This window comes from Bubalus kerabau, chromosome 21 (assembly GCF_029407905.1).
Source record: "Bubalus kerabau isolate K-KA32 ecotype Philippines breed swamp buffalo chromosome 21, PCC_UOA_SB_1v2, whole genome shotgun sequence".
Taxonomy (NCBI): domain Eukaryota; kingdom Metazoa; phylum Chordata; class Mammalia; order Artiodactyla; family Bovidae; genus Bubalus; species Bubalus kerabau.
The window spans coordinates 24,484,715-24,505,585 of NC_073644.1; the positions used below are offsets into that span (position 1 = coordinate 24,484,715).

The 20,871-nt window shown below is 40.9% G+C and overlaps 1 protein-coding gene and 2 long non-coding RNA genes across 8 annotated transcripts in view; 2 read left to right on the forward strand and 1 right to left on the reverse strand.

The window, feature by feature from the left end:
* Positions 1–11,722, forward strand: part of LOC129636111 (uncharacterized) — a 44,533-nt gene extending 32,811 nt beyond the window's left edge. Inside the window, exon 2 of the long non-coding RNA XR_008706654.1 lies at positions 11,524–11,722. This is a non-coding gene — a long non-coding RNA (uncharacterized LOC129636111). The remainder of the gene's footprint in view (positions 1–11,523) is intronic.
* LOC129636109 (uncharacterized) overlaps positions 1–14,231 on the forward strand; it is a 47,449-nt gene extending 33,218 nt beyond the window's left edge. Inside the window, exon 2 of the long non-coding RNA XR_008706652.1 lies at positions 14,065–14,231. This is a non-coding gene — a long non-coding RNA (uncharacterized LOC129636109). The remainder of the gene's footprint in view (positions 1–14,064) is intronic.
* Positions 10,292–20,871, reverse strand: part of GALNT1 (polypeptide N-acetylgalactosaminyltransferase 1) — a 123,060-nt gene continuing 112,480 nt past the window's right edge. For 5 of the 6 annotated variants that reach the window (XM_055559380.1, XM_055559377.1, XM_055559376.1 and 2 more), the window contains 3 exons: positions 18,258–18,356; positions 17,657–17,791; positions 10,292–11,666 (listed from right to left, as the gene is read on the reverse strand). In XM_055559380.1, coding sequence (XP_055415355.1) covers positions 11,520–11,666; positions 17,657–17,791; positions 18,258–18,356 — 381 coding nt within the window. In that variant the 3' untranslated portion in view covers positions 10,292–11,519. Of the gene's footprint in view, positions 11,667–11,753; positions 11,965–17,656; positions 17,792–18,257; positions 18,357–20,871 lie in introns of those variants that run through there. The other variant, XM_055559381.1, reaches the window with a different exon arrangement.

The window sequence follows — 20,871 nt, forward strand, 5'->3', positions numbered from 1 at the left end:
TTAATGGGGTGTATTATATGGATTTCATATGTTGAACCAACCTTGTGTTCCTAGGGTAAATCCCACTTCATCATGGTGTGTGATTCTTTCAATATGCTCCTGAATTTGGTTTACTAGTATTTTGTTGATATTTTCATTGATAGTCATCGTAGATATTGGTCTTTTGTTTTTTTTTACTTTCCTTTTCTTGTGATATCTTTGTCTGGATTTGGTATCAGGATAATGTTAGTCCCATGGAATGAATTGAGCTGTTTCTCCTTCTTCTTTTATGGGACAGTTTGTGAAGGATTGGTGTTAATCTTTCCTTAAATGTTTAGTGGATGTACTGATTTTAAATAGTGTTTTCCCAAAATTCATGTCTATTGAGTACTTCAGAATGGGACCTAGTTTTGAAATAAGGTCCGTGTTAGTTTCCTGGAGCGGCCTTAACAAAGTACCACACGCTGTGGAATTCCTGGTGGTCCAGTGGGTATATCTCCGTGCTCTCACTGCCGAGGGCCCTGGTTTGATCCCTAGTTGGGAACTAAGATCCCACAAACCTCACGGTGCAGCCAAAAACAAAGAAGTAAAAACCCTAATGTACCACACACCGAGTGGCTTCAACGATAGAAATCTGTTGTTTTGGAGTTTGGAGGCTAAAAAGCCCAAATCAGGGGGTTGGCAGAGTTGGTTCTTTCAGAGGGTGGTGAGAGGTAGTCTGTTCCTTGCTGCTCTCCTGGGCTCTGTTGCCCTGAGGTGCTCCTTGGCTTGTAGAGGATGTTCTGTGTCTTCTCATCCTTTCCTCTCCGTGTGTGTCTCTCTCTCTGTTCAGGTTTCCCATTTTTAGAAGAACATCCACCCTAATAGACTTATTGTAACTTGATCACCTCGGTAAAGACACTGTTTCCAAATCAGGTTGTATTCTGAGGTGTTGAGGGTTAGAGTTTAACATATCTTGGGTGGACATGATTCAAACCATAACAGTATCTTTGCAGATGTAGTTAGTTAAGAGGTCAAACTAGATTAGGGTGGGCCCTCAGTTCAGCATAGTTAGCATATTCAAAAGCAGAGACATTACTTTGCCAACAAAGGTTCGTCTAGTCAAGGCTATGGTTTTTCTTGTGGTCATATATGGATATGAGAGTTGGACTGTGAAGAAGGCTGAGCGCCGAAGAATTGATGCTTTTGAACTGTGGTGTTGGAGAAGACTCTTGAGAGTCCCTTGGACTGCAAGGAGATCCAACCAGTCCATTCTGAAGGAGATCAGCCCTGGGATTTCTTTGGAAGGAATGATGCTAAAGCTGAAACTCCAGTACTTTGGCCACCTCATGCGACGAGTTGACTCATTGGAAAAGACTCTGATGCTGGGAGGGATTGGGGGCAAGAGGAGAAGGGACGACAGAGGATGAGATGGCTGGATGGCATCGCTGACTCGATGGACGTGAGTCTTGGTGAACTCTGGGAGTTGGTGATGGACAGGGAGGCCTGGCGTGCTGTGATTCATGGGGTCTCAAAGAGTCGGACACGACTGAGCGACTGATCTGATCTGATCTTATCAGTTCAGCATATATATAGTGTCCTTATAAGAGGAGAGACCCAGAGTATGATGCTATGTGTAGAAGAAGGTAGAAATTGGAGTGATGCATCTGTAAGCCAAGGACTGCCAGCAAGAATGGAAGTGAGGAGAAAGGCATGAAACAAATTCTCCTTCAGCCTCAGTTCTCTGTCTTACCTCCTTCTGAGTATCAAATGCATCTATGTGATTATGCATGACTTTCCTCTTTTTAAAAAAATGTCATTTTATTAATGACATATATAATTTTTATAATTAACAGATACTTTATTAAACTGTGCCACATAATGAAGAACTAATAAGAAATAATTTTTTCTGCACATTGTAAATTTATTACAGAACAATAGAAACAAATAGCAATTATTGGTTTACTCTTTCAATAAGTTTGTATTTACTCTCTGTGTCCCAAGCACTGTATTTGTCAGTAAATGCTATCAATGATGTTTGGGGACAGGACTGGAAAAGGTCAGTTTTCATTCAAATCCCAAAGAAAGACAATGCCAAAGAATGTTCAAACTACTGCACAATTGCACTCATCTCACACGCTAGCAAAGTAATGCTCAAAATTCTCCAAGCCAGGCTTCAACAGTATGTGAACTGTGAACTACCAGATGTTCAAGCTGGATTTAGAAAAAGCAGAGGAGCCAGAGATCAAATTGCCAACATCTGCTGGATCATTGAAAAAGCAAGAGAGTTCTAGAAAAACATCTACTTCTGCTTTATTGACTATGCCAAAGCCTTTAACTGTGTGGATCACAACAAACTGTGGAAAATTCTTCAAGAGATGGGAATACCAGACCACCTGACCTACCTTCTGAGAAATCTGTATGCAGGTCAAGAAGTGACAGTTAGAACTGGTCATGGAACAACAGATTGGTTCCAAATTGGAAACAGAGTACGTCAAGGCTGTATATTGTCACCCTGCTTATTTAACTTATATGCATAGTACATAATGAGAAATGCTGGGCTGGATGAAGCACAAGCTGGAATGAAGATTGACAGGAGAAATATCAATAACCTCAGATATGCAGATGACACCACCCTTATGGCAGAAAGTGAAGAGGAACTAAAGAGCCTCTTGATGAAAGTGAAAGAGTAGAGTGAAAAAGTTGGCTTAAAACTCAACATTCAGAAAACTAAGAGCATGGCATCTGGTCCCATCACTTCATGGCAAATAGATGGGGAAACAATGCAAACAGTGAGGGACTTTACATTTTGGGGCTCCAAAATCACTACAGATGGTGATTGCAACCATGAAATTAAAAGACGCTTGCTTGCTCCTTAGAAGAAAAGCTATGATCAACCTAGATAGCATATTAAAAAGCAGAGACATTACTTTGACAACAAAGGTCCATCTAGTCAAAGCTATGGTTTTTCTAGTAGTCATGTATGGATGTGAGAGTTGGACTGTGAAGAAAGCTGAGCGCCAAAGAATTGATGCTTTTGAGCTGTGGTGTTGGAGAAGACTCTTGAGAGTCCCTTGGACTGCAAGGAGATCCAACCAGTCCATCCTAAAGGAAATCAGTCCTGAATATTCATTGGAAGGACTGATGCTGAAGATGAATTCCAATACTTTGGCCACCTGATGTGAAGAACTGACTCATTGGAAAAGACCCTGATGCTGGGAAAGATTGAAGGTGGGAAGAGAAGGGGACAACAGAGAATGAGATGATTGATGGCATCACCGACTCGATGGACATGAGTGTGAGCAAACTCCGGGAGTTGGTGATGGACAGGGAAGCCTGGTGTGCTGCAGTCCATGGGGTTGCAACGAGTCAGACACGACTGAGCCACTGAACTGAACTGAAACAGCTTATCATTTAGTGGTAAGATAAGGTAAATCCCCAGATAATTAAATGATCAAACATTTTGTTAAGAGGAACAAAGGAAAAGATTCTAAGTGAACTAAAGGGGTGCCTATCCCTTTTGCCCTTACCTCCTCTTCTCTCCCCCCCAGTAACCCCTAGTTTGTCTCTGTGAGTCTGTTTTTATTACATTCGTTTATTTTTAGATTCCATTTATAAGTGTGTGGGTGCTTACTTGATTCAGTTGTGTCTGACTCTTTGCGACCCTATGGACTGTAGCCCACCAGGCTCCTCTGTCCATGGGATACTCTAGGCAAGACTTCTGGATTGGGTTGCCATGTTCTCCTCTAGGGGATCTTCCCAACTCAGAGATCGAACCTGCATCTTTTGCATTGCAGGTGGATTCTTTACCCACTGAGACACCTGGGAAGCCTGTTTATAAGTGATAACATACAGTATTTGTCATTTTTTTGTCTGACTTTTTCATTAAGCATAATGCCCTCCATGTCCATCCATGTTTTTGCAAAAGGCAAAATTGTATTCCTTTTGTGGCTAAGTTGTATTCTGGGGTGTGTGTGTGTGTGTTCATGCACAGACACCACAGCTTCTTTATCCATTAATCTGTTGATGGATACTTAGATTGCTTCCATAAATTGGCTATTGTGCATAATGCTGCCATGAACACTGGGATGCATGTGTCTTTTTGACACATGCCCCTGTATCATTATTTTAACTTTCCATGTCTTTATGAAATTAGGTGAAGCAGTTACATATCCTGGTCTTGAAGGTGTGTCCTTTTTTAAAAATGTGTGTGTGTGTGTGTGTGTGTATTTATTTGGCTGCACCAGCTCTTAGTTGTGGCACAAGGGTCTTCATTTTTTGTTGTGGCATGCAGGATTTTTAGTTGTGGCACATGGGATCTAGTTCCTTGACCCAGGATCAAACCTCAGCCCCCTGCACTGGGAGTGCAGATTGTAACCACTGGACTACCAGGGAAGTCCCCTGAAGATGTGTCTTTATATGGGAACATCCTATGCAGTCTGTGTGTGTCCAGTAGCTTTGGGGGAGAGCCAGTTCTCAGTTGAGCCTGAGCTGCCTCTCTGCTCAGGGTGTGCTGGGAGCCACCCCTTTGGTGGGAGCTGAGACTGGATTTGGAAGGGCTAGAGACAGGTGCCAGCTGGGGCTTCTCCAATGCTCAGTGGCCGTCACTGCCCTCTTGGGACCAGGGCTGGGGTCTCCCGGGGGTGGAGCTGGAGCCCCAAGGGAGATGGGTTTCTCCCAGATGTGATGGCAATCTCCATCTCAGTTTAGGACGTGCCTGAGAACTTGAGGATACACTTCTGTACTTGTTTCACGTTTCTCTTGGTGTGCATGCCTTGGTGAGAGGCTGGGCAGAGGAAGGAGGGGTTGACGCCACACCACTAAGCTGGCTCAGCCCCCTCCCATGTGTGCCTGAAGACACGTGCTCCAGCAATGCTTGTCTTCCCTGGAGCTAACTTCACTCTCTCCTGTGTATATGCTCCAAAGGCTCACTGGCAATAGCTGTCTCCACTCTGGTCAGAGGTAAGGCTGGGGTCTGAGCTGACCCCAGTTATGTCTAGGTGTGCACACGCTCACTGCAAATGGCAGCTTCTGCCTTAGTGGGGAGCTTCAGAGGAAGAGGGGCTGGAGCAAGAACCCAGTAGGGGCTCGGCGGTGTGCTTGATGGTCCCCGCAAGCTGGCCAGAACCCCAGAACTTCTCCACCTGCAGCCTTCACACTGTGATCAGGAGTAAGCAAGTCCATGTGTGCTCTTTCAAGAATGGGAATCTCCCTTTCCTGTAGTCCTTAGTTAACTCCCACTGGCGTTCAGACCAATGCAGAGGGCTTATCTTCCTGGTGTCAGACTCGAGGGATGGGATGCCTATTATGTGACCGGAACCCCTCACTCCCCAGGGAGGATCCCTGAGCCTGTGATTTCCCCCCTCGTCCTCTGTGCCCCCCCCACTAGGGGTGCAGGTCTCCACCAGATTGCCTCTCTTCCCTTCTTGCCAGGCTGTGGGGGTCTCTCTTTACAGCCTTGGTTGTAGAGGAGCTGTTCTGTTAGTCCCCAGGTTGATTTCAGTGGGAGTTGCTCTATATGTAGCTGTAATTTTTATGTGTTTGTGACGGGAGGTCCAGCAAAAAAAATGTTTAAGCATTCACACTGGGGGCTTATTTCCTCTTTTTGATAATGATTTCATAATTTGTGGGAGGGTAGTGGATTGGATTTTTTCAAAAAGACTTGTATCCTAATGATTTCCAGCAAGTGGCCATAAATCTACCTCATATATGACTGTCATTAAACTACTGAGCTATGTAAAAGCAGGCCTCCTTATTACAGAGGTGACATCGTCCTCTCACCATTTACACTTGAAGAAGGGACAGAATTAGTCAATTCCCCTTTGATTTCCTCCACAAAGCGGCAGACTTCCTTACCCATCCTTTTGCTTGTAGACGTAACTCCTCTGACTGTCTCAGCTTTATGCAGATCTTTAATTCTCCAACTTTGTTTAGGCACAAGACCTAAGCTCCTACTCCCCAAACTCTGGTAACTATTAGGTTGGTGCAAACAAAATTGCAGTTTTGGGCTGTAAATTTTGAATCATTGTAACTAGGCTCAAACACACCTTTATTAATCAAAATAGGAACCATTACAATCAGTACATTTTTGCCAATGAGAAGTAAGTTTATTCTTGTAGCATAAAAATCTGTGCTTCGGGATTCAACAAACTCTTGGAAACCATTTTCTGCATCCTGCTGGTTGTGGAAGCGTTTTTCCTGCAAAAAGTTGTCAAGATGCTTGAAGAAGTGGTAGTCGGTGGGCGAGAGGTCAGATGAATATGACGGATGAGGCAAAACTTGGTAGCCGAATTCATTCAGCTTTTGAGGCCTTAGTTGTGTAACGTGTGGCCACCGACCCCTGGAGCTTACTCAAACTCATCTCCATTGAGTCGGTGATGCCATCCAGCCATCTCATCCTCTGTCGTCCCCTTCTCCTCCTGCCCCCAATCCTTCCCAGCATCAGGGTCTTTTCCAATTAATCAACTCTTTGCATGAGGTGGCCAAAGTATTGGAGTTTCAGTATAAACAACCACATTTATTTAAGAATGTATTCTGATATCAAATGACAAATTTCAACAATGCAAAAACCGCAGTTACTTTTACACCAACCTAATATAGTTTATCCTTGGAGAGGAAAGGCCTTCATATGCAGCAGTATATTTGTGGCTCAAGTTTATGTATCCTTTTCCCCCATTTCCCCCCCCCCAGACTTGAGGGATTTTCCATATTTTCTAATTTACATGTAATAAATGCATATACGTACGTATATAGCTCAACAAATTTTGAATATTTATGCATATTACCATTATGTAAACCGATTTATAGAATACTTCCATAATTCCAGAAAGTTCTCTCATGCTCATTTCCACCCTATGCTCATCCAGAGGTTACCACCCTAGTTTTGTTTTGCCTGTCCTTGAACTTGAAATAATGTATCAAGATTTCTTTGTTCAACACCTTTTAGACTTATCCCTGTTCTACCAGAAATTCACTTTCTAAAATTGCAGACTGATATCTCAGTGTATGTTAGTTGTTGTGTCCAACTTTGCAACCCCATGGACTGCAGCCCCCAGGCTCCTCTGTCCATGGAATTCTCCAGGCAAAAATACTGGAGTGGGTTGCTATTTTCCTTTCCAGGGGATCTCCCCAACCCAGGGATCAAACCTGGGTCTCCTGCATTGCAGGCTGCTGCTTCTTTACTGTCTGAGCCACCAGGGAAGCCCTTAAATATACCTTTATTTTGATTATTCACTAATCTGTGGATGGGTATTTGGGTAGTTCCCAGTTTGGAACTATGAGAATATTCTTGCACAAATCGTACTGTGGGTACAAGCCTTGTTTCTTTTGGGTATATCTGTGGAAGTGGAGTCAGTGAGTAAGCATATATTTATCTTTATGAGGAGTTGGCAAGCTGTATTCCAAGGTGACAATATCAAGACGCTTGCACAGTTGCTCCACATTCTCACTGTTCAGCAGGTATGCAGTGCTGTTTCCTTCTGGTTTCATTTTGTTCTCTGATGTTGGGCCTCTTTTCCGGTGCTAATTGTACATCAGGACAGCTTCCGTGAAGTGTGTATTCAAGTCACTAATTTTTATATTGTGTTGCTTTTGCAATGGCTCTTAAAACTTGTTTTCCTGTGTGCAAATCCTTTGTCATTTGTATGTATTACAAATATTTTCTCCTTGGCCATAGCTTGCCCTTTCACTTTAATAGCATCTTCTTGATGAGAAAGGCTTAATTTTGGTAAAGTTTATTTTTTTGGTCACACTGTGTGGCATGTAGGCTTTTACTTCCCTGATCAGGGATGAAACCCATCAGTGGAAACACAGCCTTAACCACTGGACCACCAGGGAAGTCCCATAATTTTGGTTAAATTTATCAGTTTATATCTTTTATGGTTAACATCTCTTGTGTCCTGAAGTATCTGCCTATTCTAAGAGTCATGGAGATATTCTGTTTCCCTCCAGGAGATTTGCTCTACCCTTCTCATTCATTTAGATCTGTGATCCATTCTGAGTAAGTGTAGGTTGTGTGAAAGCATCAGTGTTTGGTGTTTTCTCATTATCTCATGGGTATCATTATTCCAGCTCCAAATGAAAACACTTCCCCCTTACTTACTGAATTGTTTGTTGAAAAGTCAGTAATGATGTGTGTGGATCTATTTCTGGACTCTGTTCTATCCACTAATCTATTTGTCCTAACTTTAGTATCACACTCTCTTCATTTCTGTAGCTCTAAAGCAAGTCATACAATCAAGTAGTATAAAGTCTTCCAACTTTTTTTTCTTCCTTCTTCATGATTTTCTTGGCTCTTTTGGGTCTATTCCATTTCCATATATACATTTCGGAGAAGGCAATGGCACCCCACTCCAGTACTCTTGCTTGGAAAATCCCATGGATGGAGGAGCCTGTTAGGCTGCAATCCATGGGGTTGCTAAGAGTTGGACACGACTGAGCGACTTCACTTTCACTTTTCACTTTCATGCATTGGAGAAGGAAATGGCAACCCTCTCCAGTGTTCTTGCCTGGAGAATCCCAGGGACGGCGGGGCCTGGTGGGCTGCCGTCTATGGGGTCGCACAGAGTCGGACATGACTGAAGCGACTTAGCATAGCATAGCATAGCATATATACATTTGCCAGTTTCTACAAGAAAGCCTCATATTTTAACATCATTGATTCTGTAGATCAATTTGTGGCCAACTGAGATCTTAACAGTATGTAGTTTTTCAATCTGTGAACATATTGATTACAGTTTTCTGTAGAAACTAAAGTATTCTAGTTTCTCTCAGCAGTGTTTTGTAGTTTTCTGGGTAGAAGGCTTGTACATCTGTTAATTGCTTTTAAGGTATTTGACTTCTTCGATGATAAACTGCATATTTAAAGTTTAATTCTCAATTGTTTGTGGCTAGTGTATAGACAGTACAACTGAGTTGCCTCATGTCCCCCCAAACTGGTAGTTCTGGTAGGTTTATCAAGCACACTTCAAGAAATCAGACAGTATGAGCAGTGTTATAAGACATCTGATTTTCCAGAGTAAAAAGGGATTCACCTTTTGTCTACCTTTTTTCACAGTTATCACCTCAGAAATACTACCTTCTTTCTGATTTCCTTCTCCTTTGAAGAACATATAATTCTGGAGTTAAATATTTTCTTGGTATAGTTCTTGAAAAATGGAGACAGCACCAAATCTTTACAGAGGAACCTTTGTTTTTCAAATGAATGTAGAACAGGGAAATGAGGACATGGCCTACATGCTGCCTCTTATTTGCAGAATGGTGAACAAAGTACTATTTTTCAAGATCCCAATTAGACCAGAAAGACATATTAAAATGGGTTGGGACTAGAAGGGTGAACAGATTTGTGAGATTTGAATTATCCTTAACTGTCACATTTATGAATTATTCACTGTAAATAATCAAATCTTTTCATCATCTTTTTCATTCATTCCTTTCTTCCCAATTTAATTTACAACAGGGATCCATTTTTAACTTCAAATAAAACCAATATAAGGCACAACTATTCAGGAATATTTTATATTTTTCAAAGTATTTAGGAATTCTTTAATTAGAAAAATAAAGACAATGGGATCATCTATCAGGTTCTAAAAGTACCCATGAATGAAATCACTCACATCCCCCTCTTAAAAAAAACACAACACAACCTTAAATCACATTGTTGGTAAGTTTTCTTACAGTAAGAAATAAAACCAACCTACACTAGGTACAAAATCCTGAAATTCTGAGCATGAAAATAATTTACTGATTAGACATCCGATTTATTCAAGCATAAGGCCTACCAAAGAGAGAATGAACACAGCTCATGGAGTAGGGGAAAAACCCCAGCCAGCACTTGCTTTATCTCAGATTTCCTGGGGACAGAATTTACGCATTCTGTACTACAGCTTCACTCTACAGCGGCCACATGTGCTTGGTATTAACTTGAATATGGTATGAGAAACTTTCTGCACACTCAACTCGGCAAGTATCATTAGTGATGCAACTTTCAGAAGCAGTCTTAGGCACAAGAAACAGCACTGCCTGCAGCGAGAGTCTCATAAAGAAAAGAATATCATTAAATATAATCTTACAAATAGGAAGGAAAATACATGTAATTTTTGCCAATGGATTGCCTCACATACCAGGAAAAATGTTACAATTAGATTTTCTTTCCATGAGATTAAAACACTAACTTAATTGATACTCAACTTTTAATTGATCCTCAGGTTATCTTGTATTTAAAACTGGAACAAGAAAACCGATTTACCCTAAGTGGAATTTAGGGAAGAAATGCAGGCCTAATAATATGGAATAATAGCTGCACTTCTTTGGTTAACTCATTAAAAAATGCCAATTAAACATTTTCAGTCGGATTTTATTAAAAAAAAAAAAAAAGCAGCAGATCAACATTACAATTCAAGAACCTAATCTAAATATGCACTTGACAATGAAGCACATCCAAATATGGAGTGAAAAAATTTTTCCAAAAACCATCAAACGTATCATCTCCAAATACCCAAATTATAAATCACTTCTGCAGGCCTTTTGTTGAGTGGAATCATAAACAAAAACAGAAGATTTATTGCTGTGAAAACAAATCTGTAGTACAGTAGTATGAATCTTGGGTGTTAAGTAAGCATAATCAGTTGTTGAATCAAGTTAGGAAGTTGAAACTCTAATAAGAAATTTGTGTGTGTGTGAGCAAAGTCGGTAAGCCAGTTGACTCAAGAACAACTGAGATATCTAACTTGTTTTCCGAGACCAGACACCACTTTAAATCTCCATTTTTTGAAGGCAATTAAAAATTACAATTCCAACAGCCCATAAACCAAAAAAAAAACAAACCTGTAGAAAGCAATTAAAACTACGTTCAAAGAGCCACTTTTTTCAGCTCAATTTCAGCACCCCAAGGAAAAAAAAACATCCATGACTATCACAGATGAAAACAGAATGAATGTCATTGGAATCAGTTATTTTTCCCCACTGAGGTATAAAATCTATATAGAAATTTGATACTATACTATAACAAATTGTACTTTTCATAGTTCTGTTTTAATTTCCTTTAAACCCTGTTTAATATAGTTTGTTTTTTAAATTGTTGTAAAAATGTTTTCATGATTCTGAATCTGGTTCCAGTTCATTTATTTTTATATCAGTATTTAATATACTGGCTACCAGTTCTAATCAGAAAAAACTTCGACGTCTCTTCACGACGACAGCACAGCCAGCGGGACTCTCGGCTGCGCGCAGACCATAAAAGGCGCCGCTGTCTGGAAAGCACAGTTCGCAGACTGTTTCAGTCTGAGGATTCTTTACGATGATTCTTGATGACCGACTCTTTCAATCTTGTAAACATCAGTGTGCACAGTCTCGCTACTACGTAGTTGCACGTCCTGGGACAGGAAGGCTGGTTCACAGCTAGTGGAAGCGAGGGCAGTCTATAAAGTTTTAATGGCTGATAAACCTTACATCCTGCAGAAGGAAAGCACTTTTCCTTTTTTTGCTACTTAAGAATGTGGCAGAAATGTATGCTGAGGTAGCCCAGTCAGTCCTTACGTTTTCCTTTTTTTGTAAATTTGGTCTCAGAATATTTCTGGAAGGGTGACGTTCCGAAGAAGCCACTGCTGGGATCGGCTTCCGTTGCAGTCTCTGATGCTGGGCACCTGGCTGTCCTCGTCTGTGGCTTTGTCCAGGCACTGGTTACTGTTCACATGCTGCAGGGTCAATTTCTGAAACAGACAGGGAACAAGTCTTAATGTGAACGTGGAAAACAGAAACCAAAGCACCTCCGACATCTTATTTGTGATTATGAAGTTCCTCTGTAGAAAAGTGTTTTGCAATATGAAATACAGATTATTTAAGACACTGGAGGAATGTATCTATGTTAAAGACAGCAACGCTGGGGGGAGGCATGGGGACTACAGTGGATTATGCTAGAGCTGCGATCAGTTGACCTCAATTCTAAGTCCCAATTCTGCCGTAAGCTCTGCAATACTGTGGGAAAATCCCTTTTTGTGCTTTGATTGCCTAAAAAAAAAAAAATCATCTTATTAGTGATTCCCAATTTAGGATCCTCTATTTTCCAAAAGGCATTTCAAAACTGCTTCATTTTCCCATGAGAAGGCTGTTCAAATTAACTCCGATTCCAAACTTTAAGTTCTTGGAAACTCAGGTCTTTCTGAAGACTTAACTCATAAGATTTATAAAACAGTCTTTAATAAGTGGCTGACAGATGTGACTATGTATCTTCGTCTCTACTTGTCTGTGTTCCAGACCTGATGCTGTCATGTTGATTTTTAGGAAAATTAAAAAAAATAAAAATAAAAAAGGACAGATGGGCATTAAGAGACACATACTGACCATACTAATCAATATGATACCAAGCCCTGGTCAGGTGAAGAACTCCAAAGCAACTATATAGGAAAGCTAATTACTTTACAATTTTGTGGTGGTTTTGCCATACATTGACATGAATCAGCCATGGGTGTACATGTGTCCCCCATCCTGAACCCCCCTCCCACCGGGTTGTCCCAGTGCACCAGCTTTGAGTGCCCTCTGTTTCATGCATCGAACCTGGACTGGTCATCTATTTCACATGTGGTAATAGACATGTTTCAGTGCTATTCTTCTAATCATCCCACCCTTGCCTTCTCCCACAGAGTCCAAAACTCTGTTCTATATATCTGTGTCTCTCTTGCTGTCTTGCATACAGGCTATCATTGTTACCATCGTTCTAAATTCCATATATATATGTGTTAATATACTGTATTGGTGTTTTTCTTACAAGGCCTCTTTTGTACCTATTTGAACTTCAAACAAAGCAAAACCTGATGACTGTCTACAACACAGCTATCTTAGCTTTCAGTCATTTCTTCTGTGTTGTGGCCCAAGTAAAAGTTGACAAAGGGCAGTGCACATTCGCAGATGTCACAGTTTACTATCAACACTGACTTCAGGATTAGACACTTAATCCTTATAAATGCTTCAATAAGACCTGGAAGAGTCAGCATGACTGTGGCTGGTTTTACTTTATGCACATGCTGTGTAGTTTATGGGTTGAGGGGATGGGCTCTGCAGACATTTCTAGAGTGAACCCCAGATTTGTCACATACCAATGACACGCCCCAAAGCAAAAACCTCTCTGAGCCCCAGGTTCCTTATCGATGAAATGGGGAGACATACTTCTCAAGGTGTGAAGAAACATTAAGACAGTGTGCAGAGAGTGCGGCCAGCTCAGAGTCACTCGCTGTTGGAACATTCCACAGCGTCCTGAGCAGCTGCGGACGGTCTGGCAGCCCTGAGAGCCGAAGGTCCCCACACGTACCGCTGCTCTCAAGGCCTTTGGTCGTGTGTAGGACGAAAACAGAGCACTTTAAAAAGAACCCCTCAAACATTCCACAGGCCCTTCAAAGCTTCTCTGGGTGGCCACCTTCATCAGGCCCATTGTCAGTATTAATAAAAGTAAAAAATGCATTATTTCACTTATTTAGAATCATTAAAATAAGCTTGTTAAAAAGAGGTTATTGATCCATGCTGGGTATTTAACTACTCAAAATTAAGACAGAATCCCCATAATTTCAGGGGGCTGCCACTCCCTTCAGGACACCTGGCTGCTGACCGCAGGACAGAGTTCTGGGGCTCGTGGTCACTGTACCAGCATCTGCACAGAAAAAGGCAGTGGACTATAACCTCTGAAAGGAGGATTAAGCTATAGTTATCACTGCATAAAAAATTTGCTGCTCCCTGCCTCTAAATGTAACTGTGATAAAATCTACATTTTCATTCCAGAAAGGACAGGTACAAGCAGTCAAAGCAAAAAGAGCCAAGTATCATAAACTCTGCAATATGTAATATAAACAAGACTTAAAAGATGTCAGAATATACATATTTAATAAAAGATAGTATGGTATCGTGCAAAGAATCCTTATTCAAGAATCCCCTGTCTGAGATCTGGTAGCACTGTTAACCTGCTGGGTGACCCTGGGCAATTAATTTCTATTCCGGGCTTCAATATTTACATGTATTAAACAAGGTCCTGAATTTTATTTCTAGGATTCCTTTGAAATCTAAGATTTCACAACTTTAGGTTTAGATGATACACTACTGACGTAAATGTTATTTTTCCAGATTGCTATTTTCAACTGGAGGCAGAACTCTGACGGGCCGTCTGTGCAGTAAGCCAAGTCGTGAGACCCCCGCTACAGCCTAACTCCTCCTTCTGCCCAGTTCTGCCATCTCCCTTTTCACAGGTGTTGATCTAAAGAGTGCTCCCTAATAAACATCCTGAATGCTAAGCTTGACCTCAGAGTAGAGCCTGCCTCCGAGAAAACCCAGCCTGCTTGCAAAATGCTCCAGGGGTTTTTTAAAACTTTACACTGGTAACTGGTTCTTTCAAAGTATCGTAAATCATCTCAAGCACCTTAATTTCTAATCAAACATTTGCTTTTTGAAAAACTGTTGTGGTAGACTGTATAGGTTATACACAGTCTGCCAAAAGCCATTCCCACACCCTGCCTCCCAGCTACATCATACCATAAAGACTGGAAAAGCAAATGCCTGCTTTTCCAGCCTCCCACACAGCTGGTGGATCACTCTGAGAAGTAGTTCTAGCCCGTGAGACCTAGCAAAGACTGCTGTGGAGGATCCAGGAAAAGCTTTGGCTTTCCTGATGAGGAATTCAAGGAGCAGCATACCAGTCGTCTCTTCTTCTTGCCTTGATTTGGGAGTGACACCTTCTAGTGGCCACAAGAAAACGGCCAAGAATATTGCTGCAATGTTACCCCTGATAGCACTGTGTCACTGAATCCACATCAGAAGCCACTTACCTCCAGACTTAAGGGAAAAAACCCACTATTTGTTCATGCTACTATAAATAGGTTTCTGTTAACTATTTAAATATACTCCCATTTTTCAATGAACATATACAATTGGGAGGCTTTTAAAAATATTTTGGTTTCATAATGACTGGGGGGTGCCACTGGTATTCACTGTCTGGAGTCAGAGATGCCATATATCCTGCAGTATATATCCTGGGGCGGCTACACCCAAGGTGGCAGCAGCATGCACCATAGAAAACTCCAGAATATTCAGTCCATTTCCAACAGTCATATTAACTGAGCTACTGCACGCATACATACATATACATGTGTGTGTGTGTATATATATGTGTGTATATATATATAAACTGTAGTTTGATACTGTGAAGGGAGACCCAGGAATTATAAAACATGGTCTCTGTCCTCTAGGATCCAACTAATAGAGGAGAAAAAGACTGATAGACAAATATTAAGGTTGGTGCAAAAGTAACTGTGATTGCATTGCTGAACTTTATTTGTTATGAGAATACAATCTTTTTAAAGCACATTTCTTGCTGTGTTTGCTAATGGCTTATTACTTGCTGTGTATTTTATATTATTCTAGAATAGGGAGATGATATTAGACAAAAAGCAGATTCAGGCGATTTTCTTAATCAAGTTCAAAATGGGTTGTAAAATAGCACAGACAACTTGCAACATCAACAAGGCATTTGGCCCAGTAACTGCTAATGAACATACAGTGTAGTGATGGGTTCAAGAAGTTTTGCAAAGGAGACAACAGCCTTGAAGAGGAGTGCAGTGGTTGGCCACCAGAAGTTGATGACACCAGTTGAGAGGATCATCGAAGCTGATCCTCTTAACAACTACATGAGAAGCTGCTGCTGAAAATGACCACCATTCTATGGTCGTTCAGCATTTGAAGCAAAGTGGAAAAGTGAAAAAGCTCAATAAGGGGTGCCTTCATGAGCTGACCGCAAATCAAAAGAAGTTATTTTGAAGTGTCTTTTTCTCTTATTCTATGCAACAATGACATTTCTCGATCAGATTGGGAAGTGCAATGAAAAGTGTATTTTATATGACAATTGGAGATGACCAGCTCAGTGGCTGGATCGAGAAGAAACTCCAAAGCACTCCCCAAAGCCAAACCTGCACCAAAAAAAGGTTATGGTCACTGATTGGTGGTCTGCTGCCGGTCTGATCCACTTCTTTCTGAATCCTGGCAAAACCATTACATCTGAGACGTATGCTCAGCCCATGATGAGAGGCACCGAGAACTGCAACACCTGCAGCCAGTATTGGTCAACAGAAAGGGCCCGATTCTCCATGACAACGCCTGACCACACGCTACACAACTGAGGCCTCAAAAGCTGAATGAATGCGGCTACCAAGTTTTGCCTCATCCGCCATATTCATCTGACCTCTCGCCAACCAACCACCACTTCTTCAGGCATCTCGACAACTTTTTGCAGGGAAAACACTTCCATAACCAGTAGGAGGCAGAAAATGCTTTCCAAGAGTTTGTTGAATCCTGAAGCATAGATTTTTATGCTACAATAAACTTATTTCTTATTGGCAAAAATGTGTTGATTGTAATGGTTTCTATTTTGATTAATAAAGATGTGTTTGAACCTAGTTGTAATGATTTAAAATTCACAGTCTGAAACCGAAATTACTTTTTCACCAACCTAATAACTACAGAGAAGCACAAAATCACAGGGGTCAGAAACAATTATAATTAAGACAGAGAGAGTTAATTTCTGGCCGAGGGTGATGTCAACTCTGGGCCCTCAAGAACAGGTGGGATCTGTCAGACACAGGGAATAGCCTGACCTTAAATATAAAGTAGGAAAGAACTGGATATGGTCAGGGAATAGCTGGTCGAAGATGAAAGTAGACCATGATTGTATGTGACAAGTATAAGGAGAAAAGACAGCCAAAGTCAAAACTTGGTTTGGATCTCATTTAAGGGGTAGGATGAAGCAGTAGAGTGAAGCAAGCCGGAGAGAGAAAGCTATTTGAGAAACTGAACAGTACTGCATCTACAGGCAACAGGAAGAGGATTTTAAAAAAGTATCTGCTTAGCAGTCATAAATGCTATGGAGAAGTTAAGCACAAGAGATGAAAAAGCTCTGGCTTTGTATCCAGGAGCTGTTTCTGCAGTGTCAGGCCAAGGCAGGAGGCAGGGTTGAAGAAGCAGGGGCCTGAGTGTCAGCCATTCACTTGCTGTCATACAACACAAGAGAAGAGTAGGATGGTATGTAGAAAACGAAGTAGCAACAAAGTCTGTCCCAACGTGAAGAGAAGAAAGCCAGTGCTGGGAGCAGAAGAGAAAGAACCAGAGAAACCCATCCGGAAGATGCCGGCTCCAGAACGGGAGAGCACAAGCATCAGCTGGGAGGTTAGTCGGGTACGAGGAGCAGAAGGGAGATTCACTGGAGAGGCTCTGAGTCCTCTCTGTGAGCACCAGACACGGGTGCTGCAGAGGGGGCGCAGCTCCAGAGGAGAGCAAAGATAAAGTCACTGACAAACAGGAGGAGCCAGAGAATTTCATTAATGAAACCTACATGTTTCATTCAGTAATTCTAAAAGCCTCCTTACTGTTGCACTGCCTCCACACTGGACGGCAGAGCTTGAGGACACACAGGGGAGAGTAACTGTAGTAACACGAGGCCCCAGGACTGGCGTCAACACTAGTTTAACTACTGGACAGATTACAACAAGTGTGCTTTTAATTTATATTGCTTTTCCTGTCAATTTTGGGAGTATAAGAACAATTTGATTTATAGTATACAGACTCCATAAGCATTCATTCTTTCAGGTATAAAGTAGTTTATATAGTACACCCTTTGACACACAATTTTATTACTAGATTTATTCCTATTTTCAACTGGAATGTAACTTACCACCGGGTCATACTCCCAAAGCTGGTTGCCTTTTAGGTGGTGGCATTTGAGCATTGTGACTGGGCCATTAAGTTTGGAGACATCCAAGCAAAGGTCATCTGTTCTAATTTCTTTGTTGGCAGTGTAAGAGAAAACCTGATAAACAAAAACGCATGTATAAGCTTTCACAGCAAAGTAAGTTGGTGTTTTATGTACCCAAGGATCTGGCAGGGAAAAAACAAGTACTGAAAATAAACGCTTTTTGAACTTGATTAGTATAATAGAGAATAAATGACTCAGAAAAGCCACCACTATTTTTGCAGAGGAGAAGAAAAAATGACCTTAAGTTCTCCGTATACACTGAGTCTATTGTCAAGGGTTGTCATCTGTTTGACTAAAAAGGGCAAAATAAATCTCATGTACAACAATGTAAATATGGTTCTCACAAAGGGCCGTTTACAAATGTTTCACTTTAAAAACAGTCATTAGATTGAAGGCTCCATTCTTCTAAAGGTCTTTATTATTTGCTCTTTAGAGGTAGGAAAATGTTTCCTGAATGATATCATGAGACAAAAAGGGAAGATTAAAACAAATCCAAATAAAGCTTTACTAAAATACTCACCTGATTACCTCCCATACCGTGACAGTTAAAAATTCCAACTTTTTCATTCTCTTTTCTAGCCATGTTATCTAGACACTGATTTGTTTCCACATTTCGTATCTAGGGGAAAATGAATAATGAAAACACCACGAGTTAGAGAGGTTCACTAGACAGACACATACAGATCTACACACACATTAAAATTGATTCAAACTTCCCACTAAATCTTTAATTCCTGAGGCAAGGTCTATGAGTTGAGAGCAGGGGGAACACCATGGCCTAAAGATTCTGTGGTCTAAAAAGCTCTTAACTATTTATATAATAATTTTTGTGTTTCAAGGAGAAATCCTTTAAGTTCTTATTTATTTCTTTTATCCCAAGCTGTTCTTCTGGAATTTGTATTTAACTCAGTAAGCTCCACTTTGCCTAATAATTTTAAAGCAACTGAACAACTCCCTGCGGACACTGTTTGCCACCATGATAAGGGAGCAGTACTTTTATTAACTACTTTGATGACTTCTTAGGAGATTAAACGTGGGTATTTTCTAAGCAAAGAACCTAGAACTTGGCTTGACTGGGAAGCCTAAGCACACTGCAGTGCAAACACCACTCTTCTGTTAGATATTTGTCAATTACTGTAAAAAGCTGAATCAGTCATCAGAATTAGGAAGAATATTTTAAGCACTGCTCCTTGATATTTGTTTCTCTCTGAACCACAGTAGTTTAAAAGCATATGGCAAATTAACGGACATTTGTAAAGTCCCAAATCTATTCTCATACATTAGCAGGTAAGCCAAAGAGAAATGTGGGACAAACTATATGTTATGTAGATGGAAAGCTGTGTGTGATAGAGAACATGGCAGTAAAGCTAAAACCACAAATAACTCATTTATTTTCATAAACATGTGCTGTCTACATATTATTCTATTTTAATAAAGCATTAACAAGTCCAGATGCATTTTTTTTCATATAAAGATACAGTAGTCTAAGTATGAATAACTATTATTCCCAGAGGGTCAGAAGAAAAACTGGGGCTTTGGCCTAAGAGAGGGCCTCAGTTTAAGTCCAAATAATCCAGACCCTCTGAGGACAATTTCCTAAGAGTGACTAGTCAGCTCTACGCTGAGGCTGGGTGAGACAGGGCATCCATGTACCTCTTCTGGAGTCCAGCACAGAGTGGACTCAAATGGTAATCATCTGCACTGCTGCCTTATCACCAATCTCCTCCATCTGGCTATTCCATCAAAACCTCAAACTCAGTTCAAGCAAATACAGGATTTTCCAAATCTTTAATGCTAACATTTCTTTACCTGAACATTTTAACATAACCCTGCCACTCCTGCCTCTGAGGAGACTTCTGGGTATAACTTATCACATCAGTCTCCAGGAATTCTTTTACTGCATAATACACATAATCTTTTTATCCATTATTTTAAAACAGAAACCTATTACCTCACAAGTAGATTTTATAAAAGGTTTTATACTTAGATACAAATATGCATGAAAGACATCTTTCTGTACCTCAGTGGATAGTCAATTAATACTTGATGATCACAGCTCTCTTACGTGACAAAAAATTTAGTTCCAATTTTGACAAGATGAGTCTTTATCGCATATATCCATATAAATTGATTATTTCCTTATACTGTTGAAAAGTTACCAATCCCCAGTCCTACATTTTCTTCCATTTTTTTCCCTCCACATATAGACACAGAGGCTTCTGAAGACAGGTGGTAAATGTCACAGAAATGATGAGGGAAGAACCAACATCACTGTCAGCTTCTGCCTCTCACATGAGATGATTTTTTGGTTAAATACTTACCTTTTACCAAACTGAATATGAATCAAAATTTAAAAAGTATAATTCTCCCCAAGTGTAACTGGACTTCCTATCACTCTGTAACTATATCAACTTTAGCGATGTTGTTACCGTAGCTGATGTTGCTAACAATTACAGCAAATAAAGTACACTTACTCTGCACTAGGCATTGTTCTATGAGTTTTACCTGTAACATCATCTACTATTTCATCCATTTCTAAGAACATTTCTGGACTGTTTTCTGACATAAGAGATCTGGGCCTCCATCCCTTGAGAATACTAACAACAACGAGATGTGAGAAGTAGAGTTCTCCAAGGACTGGAAACCACGGCTTCCCAACACCTGTCTTGGTGACAATGAACTCTGATCAGCAAGAAGTGGCCCCACTAAGACGGGTGGTCAGGGACTGAGTGGTCAGTCCTCTGCTAGGGCTTGATGGCACTGCTCCAAAAAAGCACAGGGGAAGCCTCACACACTCAGTGAGAAAGCGCTTCTGTAGAAGGGCAGCTGTGATGCTTGGTCCCTGGGCAGAGAGGATTCTGTCAGGCTTAACATATAAGTGGCATCTCTGAGCTGCTCTCCAGGCAGTTTTTCCATATGCTAATTGCTAGAGAAGACACTTTTCAGGGAATATCCTCTTCCTTTGTAGGAATACATGTGGGCTACCTCACCTATGGAGTGTGCGAGATGATTTTTTGAGGACATGAAAAACCAGGATGACTAAGGGTGAGTTTTGGGAACAGTTCTATCCTTTATGATGTCAAGAGGCAGTAGATCATTTATTTAATAGGCTGGTTTGGTGGGAGTTAATTTTG